The 14,245-nt window shown below is 34.2% G+C and overlaps 1 protein-coding gene across 4 annotated transcripts in view; it reads left to right on the top strand.

The window, feature by feature from the left end:
* XRCC2 (homolog of X-ray repair cross complementing 2 (XRCC2)) overlaps positions 1 to 13,969 on the top strand; it is a 238,194-nt gene extending 224,225 nt beyond the window's left edge. For 3 of the 4 annotated variants that reach the window (XM_089799614.1, XM_089799613.1, XM_089799615.1), the window contains 4 exons: positions 12,915 to 12,951; positions 13,064 to 13,161; positions 13,281 to 13,342; positions 13,504 to 13,969. In XM_089799614.1, the coding sequence (XP_089655740.1) occupies positions 12,915 to 12,951; positions 13,064 to 13,161; positions 13,281 to 13,304 (159 nt within the window). In that variant the 3' untranslated portion in view covers positions 13,305 to 13,342; positions 13,504 to 13,969. The remainder of the gene's footprint in view (positions 1 to 12,914; positions 12,952 to 13,063; positions 13,162 to 13,280; positions 13,343 to 13,503) is intronic. The other variant, XR_016356017.1, reaches the window with a different exon arrangement.
* Positions 13,970 to 14,245: the final 276 nt, after the last annotated feature.

Genomic DNA, 14,245 nt, shown 5'->3' with positions numbered 1-14,245 from the left:
TTGGATTTATGAATCAATAATAGAAAATGCATCTCAAAATGATGATTCATACTAAGGAGCTTCAAATACATTAGTCCAATAAGAAGCATGTTTCCAAGTCTCTCAGAGGTAGATAATGATAAATTAGTTAGTTCATATTAGATCTTGTTCAAACCTAAATATCCATTCTCAATTTATTTTTATAAGTAGTTTGGCTTAAACCATCACCTATGCATAGCATTGAAATGCGAGTTAATTGTCAGAATATGACTCATAGTAACCTACATATATACATGCATAGTGGAATCAAACCAAGTAACATTATGATAAAAAATTCACAATTGAAAAAAAATAAAAAAAATCACAAGCCTGTAGGTGCATAAATCACTCTCTAGAATTTGTATGGGAAGTGGGAAAATAACCCACTTCCCAAATATAGGCCAATAAAATATTCAAGGGAATCTCCCTTGGAATCTTAGGAATGGAGAACAATATGGAAATGTGTTAGTAATAGACTAAAGCAAATAATGATTTAAAGTAGGAGACTATCCCATAATGGACCCATGACTAGGCTTGGCAAATGAATCACATCAAGTGAAACAAAAACAAAAAACAAAAAATTATGATATGTCCCACTTATGAGAAGACCCTACACCTAGAAACAATATATTTTGAAACACTAAAATTCTTACCAAGGCCGACCACCCTTGGCATAGCACCTTCCACCCCCTTCTCACACATGTTAAGGCTTTTGCCTCCTGGGACTCATCCATTCCCTCCCAAATGCATGACCTAGGGAGTATAAAACATAGTATAATGGGTTTTGGAGGGGGGGGGGAGAAGGTAACCCAACTAAATTAAAAAAAACAAAAACAAGGATCACCTTTTTGAAATATGAGGGTAAGCGCTTAGAGTGGGCCACTTGGAAGAAGGTGCCTCCTCTCTCATGTCCCACATGAGTTTGGAAGGGAGTGGGGGGGGGGGGGCGCACGCCTTAGGAAAGGTAGAAACGTATGTTTGGAGGTGTCATTAGTGGTAAGTAGGCATGGGATTTTAGAAAGTGATTTAAGTACAAAGGGTGGGAAGTGTAGGGTAAGCTTTAAAGATATTTCAAAAAAAAATTCATATCAGTAAAAGTAAGTTAGGAAATGGATGGGGAATGTAGATTAGTAACTATTTGGAATTTATGAAATAGAAATGGTATGATCATAGTTGGGACATGGGGTTGGTGTTAAATGAATTGTAGAGTAAAGTAGGATTGGGGCTTAAGTGGGGTTAGTTAGGGTATCATTAGATAGTGATTAATTGGAAATTATCGTAGTTTAGCAATTAGATATAAATATATGCAATGTGAACCTTTCTATAAGAGTAAAGTATGATATTGAGCATATTTTAGTATGTAGATGTTAAGTAATAATATGTTACTTGGGATATGTACAAATATTAAATAATATATCTCTCTCTTGATGCTATATATATATATATATATATATATATATATATATATATATATATATATATATATATATATATATATATATATATATATAAGCATAACCCCTCTAAATAATTCAAAGTATCCTTCAATTAGAAAGCTAAGTAGAAAGTTGTTGATAAAAAAATTGTATGTTGGTTAATATATCTAATGTGAGATAAAAGAAGCTAGTGGAGATTTCATGTAAGTAAAGGTTATTAGTTGTATGTAAGTTTTAGTTAGTTTCGACATAAGGGTTATTACGTTTAAATATTAATTGATGATAAAGGGTTAGTAGATGATAATATATCGTGGTGGTTGGGAAAGTAAATGAATAATAATTGATTTAATAATCTAGTTAGTAAGACATTAATATGGTGGAAGTTGATTAAATGATAAATGTAAGAGTTCCTTAAAATATGTATACCTATATAAAAATAAAAAGAAATGGAATAGAATTGGTAGGATAATGTAATGAATTAAGGTCACTTTATTAACGTTAAGAAAAATATAAATTGAGGGTGATTTGTAATCAAAATATTTAAGACCAATATGTACACCTACACATTCTCGAATTATTAAGTTCTTGAAAATTATAGGGATAAAGAATTGGTGCTTACGTTTATATTCACAATGTCTTATTACAAGGTTAGGATGTGGAAACAAAATGATAACATCATCTAGTTCTTATGATTAGAACTTAGTTTTTCAACAATTGTGAGAAATCTAGTTGGTCTCTCTTGGAAACTTGTAGACTAGAATTCTGAATGAAACAAATCCTCCTACATCAACTAGAATTATTTATCTCCAAACTTTATCCTGGAATTCTACCCATGAACCCTAAGACATGGTTGAAGTATTCCTAAATGTTGTTAAGTATTACCTCCAACTCAATGATCGAGTAAGTATTATCCTAATGTCCTTGAGAAAACATGGGTTGTTACATTCCAAACACCCCATAGTTCGATAGAGTATTCATAACAATACATAGCTCTCTAAGTAGTTTCCCTTAGTTCACCTGTCAAAAAAAAATTTTGGTTGTGTTTTGCCTTGTAAAATTAGGGCATGATAGTAGATCATATTAGTTTATATTCTATAGTCATTATCTATTATCTATCATTATCAGGGCTCATGACATAAGTTGTCAACTACATAATATTATTAGCCTATTATAAATAAGTAAATAGTTGTTATAAGTGATCAATAAATATCAAAAACTAATGCACAATCAATGAAATAAAGAAGTAAAATTAAATAATCTATCATTATCAATTCACTATTTACATGAAATCAATACATAAACTAAAATTTTAAAAATCCCTTATACACATGAGTCAAGTAACAACTATTGAGAGGACCCCACGAAACATCACCTTCCCGATTGGGGGGATACATAAGTGAAGGGCTCGACATTCATTGGGAGACCCACAAATGAGCTAAAAAGGACTTTAAAATTATTAAAAGAATGCAAGCGGACCTGTTATTGGCTAGACCCCATAATTAAAGGTACAAAACTATCACACGTGGCAAACAAGTTAGCTCAAAGTTTGACTTAATACCACCACCATGGAGGGTAGTATTTGGAAGAAAAGGGACTAATATGTGGATTACATGAGGTACCTCGTGTGGTATCATGTTGTGAAAGGGAGTAATTAATATATGGCATTGCACCTTTAACCCTGGTAAGATCAGAATAAAGGTACTAAACATTTTAAGTGTGAACATTCAATGATTAATAATAAGTGGTAGGGATGCAATTATCTAATCACCGAACATAGTAAGGTGTAAGACATGCCCTACAAATATTGAAGTTATAAAGGACATGGATGTGGCAAAGGAATAATTTAGAAATATATGAAAGGACAAAGCTTTCAAGGTTCCTTTCTCAAAAGACAAAGTCAAACTACATAAATGTAAGTATATGGTATGGATGTATTATTTAATTCGTATATTATTTAATTTAATATAATTAGAATATATATAATTCACCCCTGTGAGCATCACCTAGATCCAATGAGTGCTAAGTGTTCCATTTATTCTCATGAGAGATGGATTCATGTTGAATCACTACTCATGAAACATGGGTCATCGAGTTTGACTCAAAAATCACACAGTTAAATCCTGATATTCACATCACAATTTGACTAGTTGTGGAAATCATCTCCTACTTAGAATATATATGTTGTTGGATTTATAAATATTATTTGATATTTTATTAAGGGATTGAAATAGTTTCTTTTGAGGAATCAAAAACTTCTTGTATCAGTATCAGAGTTGGAAATTTTCCCATTTGGTAGAAATAATGAAGTAGACCACAACCTTCTTGTATCATTATCAGAGATGGGTCTTCTCCCATTTGATTGACACAGTGAGGTAGATTACAAACTCTTAGTGCTAGTATCAAAGATGGGTATAAAAACCCATTTGGCTGACACAGTAGAGATGAGTGCATAAGTATTGGTCAGAGATGGGAGTAATACCTGTTTGGCCAAATACTATTTAATGGAAAGAACCTTTTGAATGTTGGTATGTGAGAATTATCTCCATCTGACCAACATGCCTGAGGAAGTATAATGGTAAGAATAATCTGATGATGGCAACATATGCATATGTGAAGCTTAAAGGGTGCATTTTAGAGAAGATGGTGGAATAACTAAAGGTTAAGAAACCTAATCGGATAGTGGATAGAATATATAGTTAGACAAGTTATTGTTTTGTGGAATAACTAAAGGTTAAGAAACCTAATCGGATAGTGGATAGAATATATAGTTAGACAAGTTATTGTTTTGTTCTGACATTTATTTTCAGGTATTACTTGTCCCAAGCTAACCGTAATAGTGTGGACATTACAATCTAGCTGACTTGGCGAGTCAGCCTAGACTTGGCCGTGTCTAAGTCCACTGTTTTATGGATTTCTGCTCTAGACTTGTTTAGTCATGTAAATATGGTCCTTATCTTTGCTAGGCACCTGAGAGTCTCATCTATCTTCCACTCCCATCTTTCCAATTCACCCAAAATGGCTATCATATCTGCTTTTGCATCTCCCATTCTGGCCAAGGAATGGTTTTTTTTCCTCCAAAAAGTTATTTGTGTTCTCTCTCCCATTAACCTCAACCCGGCTGGCTAGTAGGGTCAAGGCTTCGATACCACTGAAATATCCCAAGCATACACGAGAAAAATGAAAAAGAATTTTAATGATAGAAAGCAGTTTGTAATTTAAATTAATGTTTAACTTCAAACAGTTACAATTGCTTATCACAATCATGACAAAGCTCAAGAAATCATGCACCTAGGTGGCCTAACTGTTATTTCATGTTGGAAGTCATTGAAGGATGATGTTAGCATGACCAACATGCTGATGGCAGGATGTTTAATGTCTAGACATCTTTATTCTAAGATGCAGATGTTTGAATGTTGCATATGCTAGTGTCAGTAAGTTTGTCCTACTAACATCTAGATGAGTTGCATTGATATAGTTGTTGGTGCTGTTCCAAGTATGATATCACGGTGAATTGCAATGGATATATTGTTGATATGTTGATGTGTCTGATATGCATATTACTTCTGTGATCATGGTTACAGCACCCTTGGGGACGGGGAGATGACAGAACAGGGGGATAGAGGGGCCTTAATTTGGGGAAAGTTGGGGGATGGCGGGGGAATGGTTGTCGGGGATGGGAGGGTTTGTGTATACTATACATATTGTACTTAAAATGCTAGTTATGAAAAGATGTATTGCAGTATAGGATATAAAGATGTAAAATGTTAAATACCTAAACATTGCTTTGAATTGGAACATCGAACATTGAACATAAATAGTCGAATCAGCAACCAATCAACATCAGGACATCCCCCTATCCTCGACGAAGGTGGCAGAATCTGGTGGTGCCACCAGGGATGGGGGGAACAAAGTCCCCAAGTCCTTGGTGAGTTCCCATGTCCAGGATGTGGGGCAAAAAGGGGAGGACACGTCCCCATGTTACTATGTATGTGATTTCTTTGATCCCTTGCTGTTGAAGTTGTCGTTGTTGGCTTGATGCATGTGAATGATGATGCCACGGTGTTGTATGGAAGTACTACAGCTTACTTGTTCATTTGCTCTAGTATTATAGAGGTATATATTATCATGATGCTTCCCAATGTGGTTGTTGCCTCCAATGCAAGTGGTATCATTGTATATTGCAGTGTTTACTACTCAGATCGCTGGCATTGCTATGAATGATATTGCTTGTTCATGAGACCGATCCACTATTGTCACTTCTGCTATGATTATATATGCCTTGTTTCTTTCTGATCAGTATGTAGTTGCTTGAAGGATACACCTTGAGAATATCATAGACGTCAATGATGCCAATGTGGTGTCTAAAGGAGACTTCTCCAAATGACAAATGCAAGCTAGGGAGGGTCTTGAACTTCTGAAACTGCAAGCCCTAAGAAGCCAATTCCAATCTGGAATTGCAGGAATGAAAGAGTAATATGAGTTGAGTGATGTCAATGATGCACCAAAGATGTCACTAATATACAATGTCAAAGCATCTTTCAAATCACCAAGCTGGCCCATAAAGAATGGTGCCCAAATATGAACTATGCAATTAGGTCTGCACCAAGGAAGTGGCACCACAAATTGGGGACCCTCACATAATCATGGGGGACCGTATGAGCTATAAGGCTTAATCTCAGTTAGGTCCGGCTTAAAGAAGAGGGGACATGACAAATTAGCTACTACTGTATGCTGATTTGTTCTATTATTTAACAAATTGTGACCTTGGCCATTGTTTCCAACTTTCCACCGTGGTGTAATGACCCCTGGTCAACTATGTTAGAAATTGCGAACAATTGCTTTCACTTTTCCTTCAACTGCAATCAACTCCATTATTAAGCTATCTATTGTACAACTGTTCATCCCCTCATAGATTTGGAGGTATTATAAGGCTTCCAATTGTGGCATGTATCATCTAATATAACAATCTGAGTCCACAGATTTCAAATGCATGTGTTTCTATCCAAACTGGTTATTGGAAGATTTACTACTGATAATCACTTATCAATATATATAGGAACTAAGAATGTCTGATTATAACATGCCTTGAAGATTTCTAAGAATTATTTGCTTGTTCTGACGATAGTTATCATTAGTCACTGTGCCTGTATCTTCTGTCTGAACCTTCTATTCCTTAAACTTATGATATCAAGGAATAATATTAAGCTACACGATATGTCAATATCTTATTGGGTTATCAAATTTTTTTCACTGCCACTGCAATTTAGTTATGTCTCTCTTCCTTAAATCTTTATCTGAGTAACTCTTCTTCAGTCTGATATATATCTATATGTGTGTTGAACAGACCTTAATCTCCTCTTAATATGTAGCTATCTTCTAGTGTGACTCCCGATCAATAATCATCAGTGATTCACTTAGTGACTGCGGTCTCTCTTTGCTTGTGCCTGTATAATTTCATCAGAGTCTCTAGCTGTGCCTTTCTGTTGTTTGGTATTTACGTACCCTATGACATCAGTTGTTGATCGATTCCTTACTCGTGCCCATTGGTTCTCACCGTAGGGATGTTCTCCTTAAGATTTCTAACAATCTCTATCGTGTCTGAAGATTAGTTCTCATTACTGCAGAATATATATATAACTAGCATAGTCATCGAATGTTATTGTTTTTAATGTTTTCACCTTACTCCTAACCGTCGCCAAGTCATATCATTTTATTGCTGTTCCTGACCAGATTCTTATCATTCCTTGTATCTCTGTAATTGTTTGACCTAGTCGCTGCAAATCTGATATTGTTTGTTGCGTATTTAAACAGTCAACATAAAATGGTAATCTTCATTTCCTATGCTATCCATAACATTAATGGATTTTTCCCTTTTCTAACTTGCTGCCTGTTTAACAGTCAATGGTATGATGACTCTATGTGATTACTGTTCGTATACCATTGTAAATGTAAGCTCCACCTTTGGATATCGTTATTTGTACCTGAATATATATCTTTTTCCTGAATATATATCTTTTTCTGAACAGTCATGACTATTCTTAGAGTCACTTATAATATAGTTTAATTATTAATTAATACAATTATATTATAAAATGCCTTGATTATTGGTTATTATTTTTATTTTCCAATTATATCATTCATATATATTATAATATTATGTAGTATATATTTTCTTTCATAATAACAATTCAGAAATAATCATATATTTGATGTTCTACTTCTAATCATATTATTGTAATATATTATATTAATAATATATTCATTATTTATTAACTAATTATTTAGTATAGATGATATTATAATTATATCACAAATATATTATTATAATTATATAATTTACATTTTGCTACTATATTAATTGATATAATATAATATTATATCAGTTTGATATCTTGTTGATAATAGATATATATAATATTTATTTATTTATTATTAATATTACTTGTTAACTTTAGCCTTTGAAATGGGGACATTACACATGGCTATCATTACTGTGCTTGTTGTTGTTATTGTTGTTAATCAAAGTCTGAGCTATCATTTATCACAACTGAGCCATACACTGTTTCGTTTTTTGATATTCTACAGTAAAATTATTTAGGTGGTCAGATATATGATCTTCTCTTTCTCTCATATATATATATATATAGATAGATAGATAATTTTAAATTTTTTTTTTTGAAAACCACTTGTAGAAGAGTTTGGTCTATTTTTATCAATGCTAGAAGAACCTTAACGAATGCTTAATAAATCAAGAGCAGTTCCAGCTTCTTTTACTTGAGTGGGCTGCCATCGTGGTCTTCTTTGTTCTTTGTTATAATAACTCCTTTCCCTATAACTCATAGACACATGCTAGCAGGAATATCAGTTCTGCTACCATAAGAACGACCATGGTCAAAATTTTCTTGAGTTTTTACCCCCAAATTATATATTTCTGTTGTGTATGAATTCTGTATTGCTGAATTGATAAGTTGAGATTTGCAATTTTGATTAATTTATTGTTTGCACATTTTCTTTCATAGATAGCATTGATAATCATGAATAAATATTAGAGATAGAATACTGGTTTGAACTCAATAAGAACATATGCTGGCAATGTGCTGCATGTTGCTCCTGAAATAATCAATTCTTAAACAAATAGCAATATTCAGAAAATTACAACAAAGTTTATTGAGAGCAGAGATAAAACAATTTTTGCACCTCTTATTTCTCCCAAACCAAATTACTGATCAACAGAAAAGAAAGGTTGGTAAAATGATACAATGTGTGCATTTGAGGCGCATGGCATTTAATATCAAATGCACATATAGGATGTGTTAAGAATCAAATTGACTTCACATTTCCAATAGAATAAACACATGATCATGCCAAAAGAAATTTTCTATGAAAAAAGACCTGCACCTAATCAATGAGAACCAATCAATTTGGAAAATATTGGTTTGCTACTTGACTTGTGGAAAATATATCCTACTTATCAATTGATGAGCTTAAGGGGCTTTATAATGACAATTTCATAAGGTACAACACTTGCTGAAGGTTTTGCAAATAGAGTTACAAGCAAAATGGGCTTAACCTTGGAGGAAACTTTGTGGTTAAGCACACTTGAGCTGGAGTACTACTAGGATGGCTGGTCTCCCAGGAAGTCATGATGCTTCACCTTTGTGAACATCACCTAGATGCAATGTGTGTTAGGTGTTCTATTCATTCTCATGAGAGATGACTTCTTGTGAACCAGTACTCATGAAACATGGGCCAATGAGTCGGACTCAAAAACTACACTGTTGAATTATGATAGCAAGACCATTATCTACACTTGTTGGGGAAAAGATCTCCTGCTTGTCAAGTGATAAGAACCAACCTTCATAAGGTTCACACCATCATAGAAGGGACTCTTGCAAAGAAACCTTCTCTGACAGATTAAACCAAAGATCATGTGAAAGACCTATATGAGGAAATGAAAGACCACACACAAAGAATATAATCAACATAGAAGTCACCATCAAGCAGCTAGGGCTGGATTCCACACGCATTTCCTTGTTAAATAGCCATTTTCCTATTGAAATCACGCCAAACCTCAATATTATTTGAAATGAATATGCCATATGGAGAAGTCTTGTTCCAATAGTAATATCCATATGTGTATAAGGTCACATTGAGTGAAAAAATCACCTAAAATAAAAAGTATGAAGCCGTCCCACTTTGTTTTGTCCTCACACCCAAATATATTCTTACTAAAATGATGTCAAAATATTCATAGATATAATCTGGAAGTTTCAAGAATAATGCCTCCAAGTAGGGTAACCATGATAAATAACCTTCAATAGTATTAGAATGACTGGAAAAATTCTCTATCGAAACTACACAAATCTATAGAAACCAACTATAGAACATTATGAAAGCACATGGAAATACCTTAGTGATATTTCTTGTAATTGAGAAGAGTAGATAGTCTCACTAATGAAACCGACAAACCCTTAGGATTTACATCATAGAGCTCATGCTTCAAGAAGCTTCTAAGAACAATATGAGAAAATAATCAAGCATATATCAAATGAAGCCCAAGTTGCTCATTTATAACCACTTGAGATGACTTTTGGTTTTTCCTCTTCTTTACCTTTTGATTTTCCTTCTCTTTTTAACTTAAATTTTAACTTGAGGGATGTAGTAATACTAAAATGACCTTATTAAATCCCACTTAATTAACCCTTAAATTTACTTTTTAAATTTGCACAGGGAATGGCTACGTGAAAGGGGGTCTGCTCACGGGGTCCTAGGTGTTGGAGAAGGGCTGTCATTGTTAACACCCATGCATTTGCAGTTGCAAGGGTGGTAAGGAAATTGCATTGTTTTGGTCTTGGGCAAAGGAAACATCCAAGTCAACGTCTAGGAAAAAATCAAAATTTTCAACAACTTGTTATTTCATTTGTGGGGCAATTACTTTCTCCTGGGTTAGTGGGAATTATAATTCTAAAAATTCCTTATCCTCTCTCTGATTGGTTTAGATTTCCCCTTCTAGTTCCATATAACCTTAATATCGAGTCCAACTAATGATTTTAAAAGATCCCAAGCCAAAAGTGATGTCATTCATAGAACTAGTGGATGGACCCAACATCACAATTTAATCGCAAAACTACCTCATGGCTTTCTAGGCATTTGATAGATAACAGAGGAAGAGGGTGAGATAGAGCCCACAACATAGGGGGTATGGGGTAGGGATTGTGGTAGAGACAACTGCATTTGATCAAGTGGAAGTATCAATAACAAATTCATTTGAAGTAGTTGAACCACCACTAGTCCAGGGAACTATAGTATCACCTAGGTGATGATTCCAATTTGCTACCAGAAACCCAATTTAGAGGACTTTTCCTAATACCCTTGGCATCTTTCACGATAAAGCTGAGCCCTATTCTTCCCAATATAAAGGTTGTGCCCCCCACCTCAATATAGTGTAGGGATATCAAATGGGAGGGAGAATAGAGGGGATTGGTGGGGCCTAATAGTTAGGTTCCCAACTCCTCTGTAACTTAACACCCCACCTAGAGGGGGTAGGGGGAAGGGTGTGGAATGTAATTGACCTACTGTAGAGGCCTTATCTGTGATTTTGATGGTCACATGACTATTTTAACTTGTATGTAGACATGCTGATTTCAGTTTTTTCGTTGCACCGATTATATTTGTAAATAAATAATAGTGACAATTTGTTCAAGCTGTTTCTTCAAATTTCGTATTAATCTTTCATTAAGTCTCTTTGTGCTATCCAACTTGTTAGGACACAATTCTTTCTTTCTTGTCAACCTCATGAAATTCAGTCATACATTTGTTTTAGAACTTGTATTAGAATCAATGCAAACACCAACGTTCTCTTTTAAAACATACATTTCAATAGAGTCATTCAGAAAGTCACATTGAAAGGTTTCCTGCAGCTCTCAATTTCTGAATGAGCTTCACAATTTTGAAGTATACATCATTAGCTGCTGATCTGAAACTTTTAGCAGGCTTAATCTTATCATTAGAAACTCCTAAATCATTTGTTTCATGTGCATATATTTTCTAGAGCTCCATCACACATGCTTCGTGTTGAGATATTTTCTTCTTCATGAGTTTTCTGAGTGTTCTTTTTGAAATTCAGGTTCTTTAACAACTTAAGAAATTGATGCTAGCTTCCCTTCTTCTTTATGCTCTATTGTGAAAATTTCTTCCTTGCTGTTACCACCATTTTTGTGGAGTAGACAAGTTAGTTTTTTCTGTCCTTTTCAGCCTGTTGCTTAGGAGTATCTATCATCTCCTTAATTGAATTCATTGGCTTTTTCCTCTTCTTTGCTCCAAGATTTGTGACTTGGATCCCAAAATTCTTGACATATGAAGCGAGGTTTTTTCTTCTAAGTTCATTGTTTGATATTTTCTCTCATTTCTTGCAACAGAATTTTTAGTCCGCTGAATACAAAGAGTAGATTCTCAAGCTGTCATTTCAATTATTAAGTATGGCTTCTACTTCTCACACTGTTTGACAACATTTTTTAGCTAAAACATGTGCAACTAATGAAAATGTATGCTCATCCTTTCTCACATAAGCCAACAAAAATCGCATGAGGTGTAGGGAGATATGATCACTCTTGCTCAAAAAATCGTAGACAATGGTTTGCATTGCTGTTATTACATATTCTGCATGATACTTTCTGTCAGTGGCGTGAATAAAGAAATAGTGAAACATTTTGAGAAATAGATCATCACATGGTCAAGCATCACTATACAAGATCTGACTTTTGCAACAATTTTTTCAAATCATAATCTCATAGTAAAAGAAGGAATTCTCAGATCGTCCAAATTTTAAAAACTTTCCACAATCAGCTGAAATGTTTTCCTCATAATGTCATCATTATAGGGAACTTCAAGAGCTGTTTTTCTAGCATTTCACTATTACAAGTGATAGCTTTAAGCCCGACATCTTTGTCTTGGTGTCTCAAAAGCTTTGCCTTCACCAATGAAGTCGCTGGAAGAGTCATAGCAAATTGTGGCATCTTAGAAAGTGACTGTTCTACCGTGGCTAAACAGTTCTCCACTTCCTCCATAATGCTGAAACTCATCCTAGAATTGAGGAAGTTGTTCAAGTTTCTTGCCTTCTATATAGAACTTCTTTCACAAATCTTCTTCACTTATAAGCATCAGGATATGTGCACAAGTCAATTGGTTTAAGGTACTGATAATCCTCTGAATGATAATTGATAAATCGTTATTGAAACTCAAAACATGCAAGTGAAGATTTGCAACATTGTATTGGCTTTCCAACTTGTAACAAAGACTACATGGCAGTTTGTGGCATTACTATGTATTGTCTGTGTTATTGTACATAGCAATTTTGAGGTTAGAAATAAACAAATTTTCAAGTCTGGTTTATACCCTTTGTTATGTCCTCGTCTTTGGTTCCAAGGAAATGAAACTCAAAATCTTTGATCGTACTTGCAGGCATTTGTGACCCACAGGCTACTGCTTGGAAGGTCAGGTATGTGTATATTGGGGAAATATAAATATTCTTTCGTATATCTTGCATACCATGGATACTTATTTTCAAATAGTGCAATGCAATGACTACTCTTGGAATGATTTGGCTCCAGATGATACAAGTGACAATGAAAGAATGGAAGTCCCTGTTTACACATCAGAATGGGAAAGGCCATCTCTGCAACATTTCGACAGATTTATTGTGCAAGATGTAAGGACCCAGTTACTTCTAAACTCATCTAAATTCACTGTGCCTTTTTATTGCACTATGCTTGTCTGCTTGAGAATCTTTAGAGAATCATTTCTAAGGATAAATTTTGCAATCACCAGGGGGGTATTTCACTTCTTGTGTGAAGTTGTTCATGGCGGAAAGAGATTTTTACTGATTCCAGGTGCAATTTCTTAATTCTTTACTTTGCGGGACCTCAGTATTGATAACTTCCATAGTAAAATTAAGTAGAGTGGTATATGCTTTATATGGTGAAGTGGATTTGCACTTAAATATCAGTACATTTAAATGTTGAAATTTGTCCTGTGGAAATTTGGAAAACAGAACTGAACCTTGATGCAAGTTATACATTCTGAGGCCAAAAAAACTTGAGCAAACTATAGAAAGACCACAGATGAAGAGGGGCATCTGTCCCATTAGTTTGCAGGTGATATTTCCTTATAGGAGAGGCTGTAATATGGAGAGGAGCTTATTCGTCTGGCTAAAAACTTGGGTCCAGCTGATTTATGCATCTTTCACTTTTTTTTTTTCAGCATCAGCTTAAAGGCGCATTGGAGACTTCATAGATATGTTTGTAGAATTTCATTCAGTAATTTGGATGTTGCATATTGTCCATGAGGTTTGGATTAAGTTTTATATACATGATGAATATGACATGCAAGAAATTACTTTATAGGTGAAAAATCAAGGGCTTGAGATGCCGACAAGATTCAGGATATGGATAGGGGATTGCAAATAATAATAATCCATTTTAAAAAATAAATTGAACAAAGCAAACATTACAACAGCATATACACCAAACAAAAGTCTCAACCTAGCATAACATAAATAAGGTAAGATACATCAGCTAAACACGAATTACATTTCAAATTTGAAAAGTTTTTGGAGCTGTCTGGAGAATTGGACATCTTTAGCATGCATGTGAACAAACTGGTATTTATTCTCTTCGAAAAGCTTGTTATAGACAGTCTTCTTCAGCTAAGAAAATAAGGAAACAAATTGTAGCATAACATCACAGCAATACTGTTGTATTTCTATTTCTTGACAAGTAATATGATTAGAAAAA

The sequence above is a fragment of the Cupressus sempervirens genome, chromosome 9 (genome assembly GCF_028749045.1).
Source record: "Cupressus sempervirens isolate cs-2001-9-10 chromosome 9, ASM2874904v1, whole genome shotgun sequence".
Classification (NCBI taxonomy): Eukaryota; Viridiplantae; Streptophyta; class Pinopsida; order Cupressales; family Cupressaceae; genus Cupressus; species Cupressus sempervirens.
The sequence above is the reverse complement of the archived record's forward strand: the minus strand, read 5'-3'. Positions and strand labels throughout refer to the sequence as shown.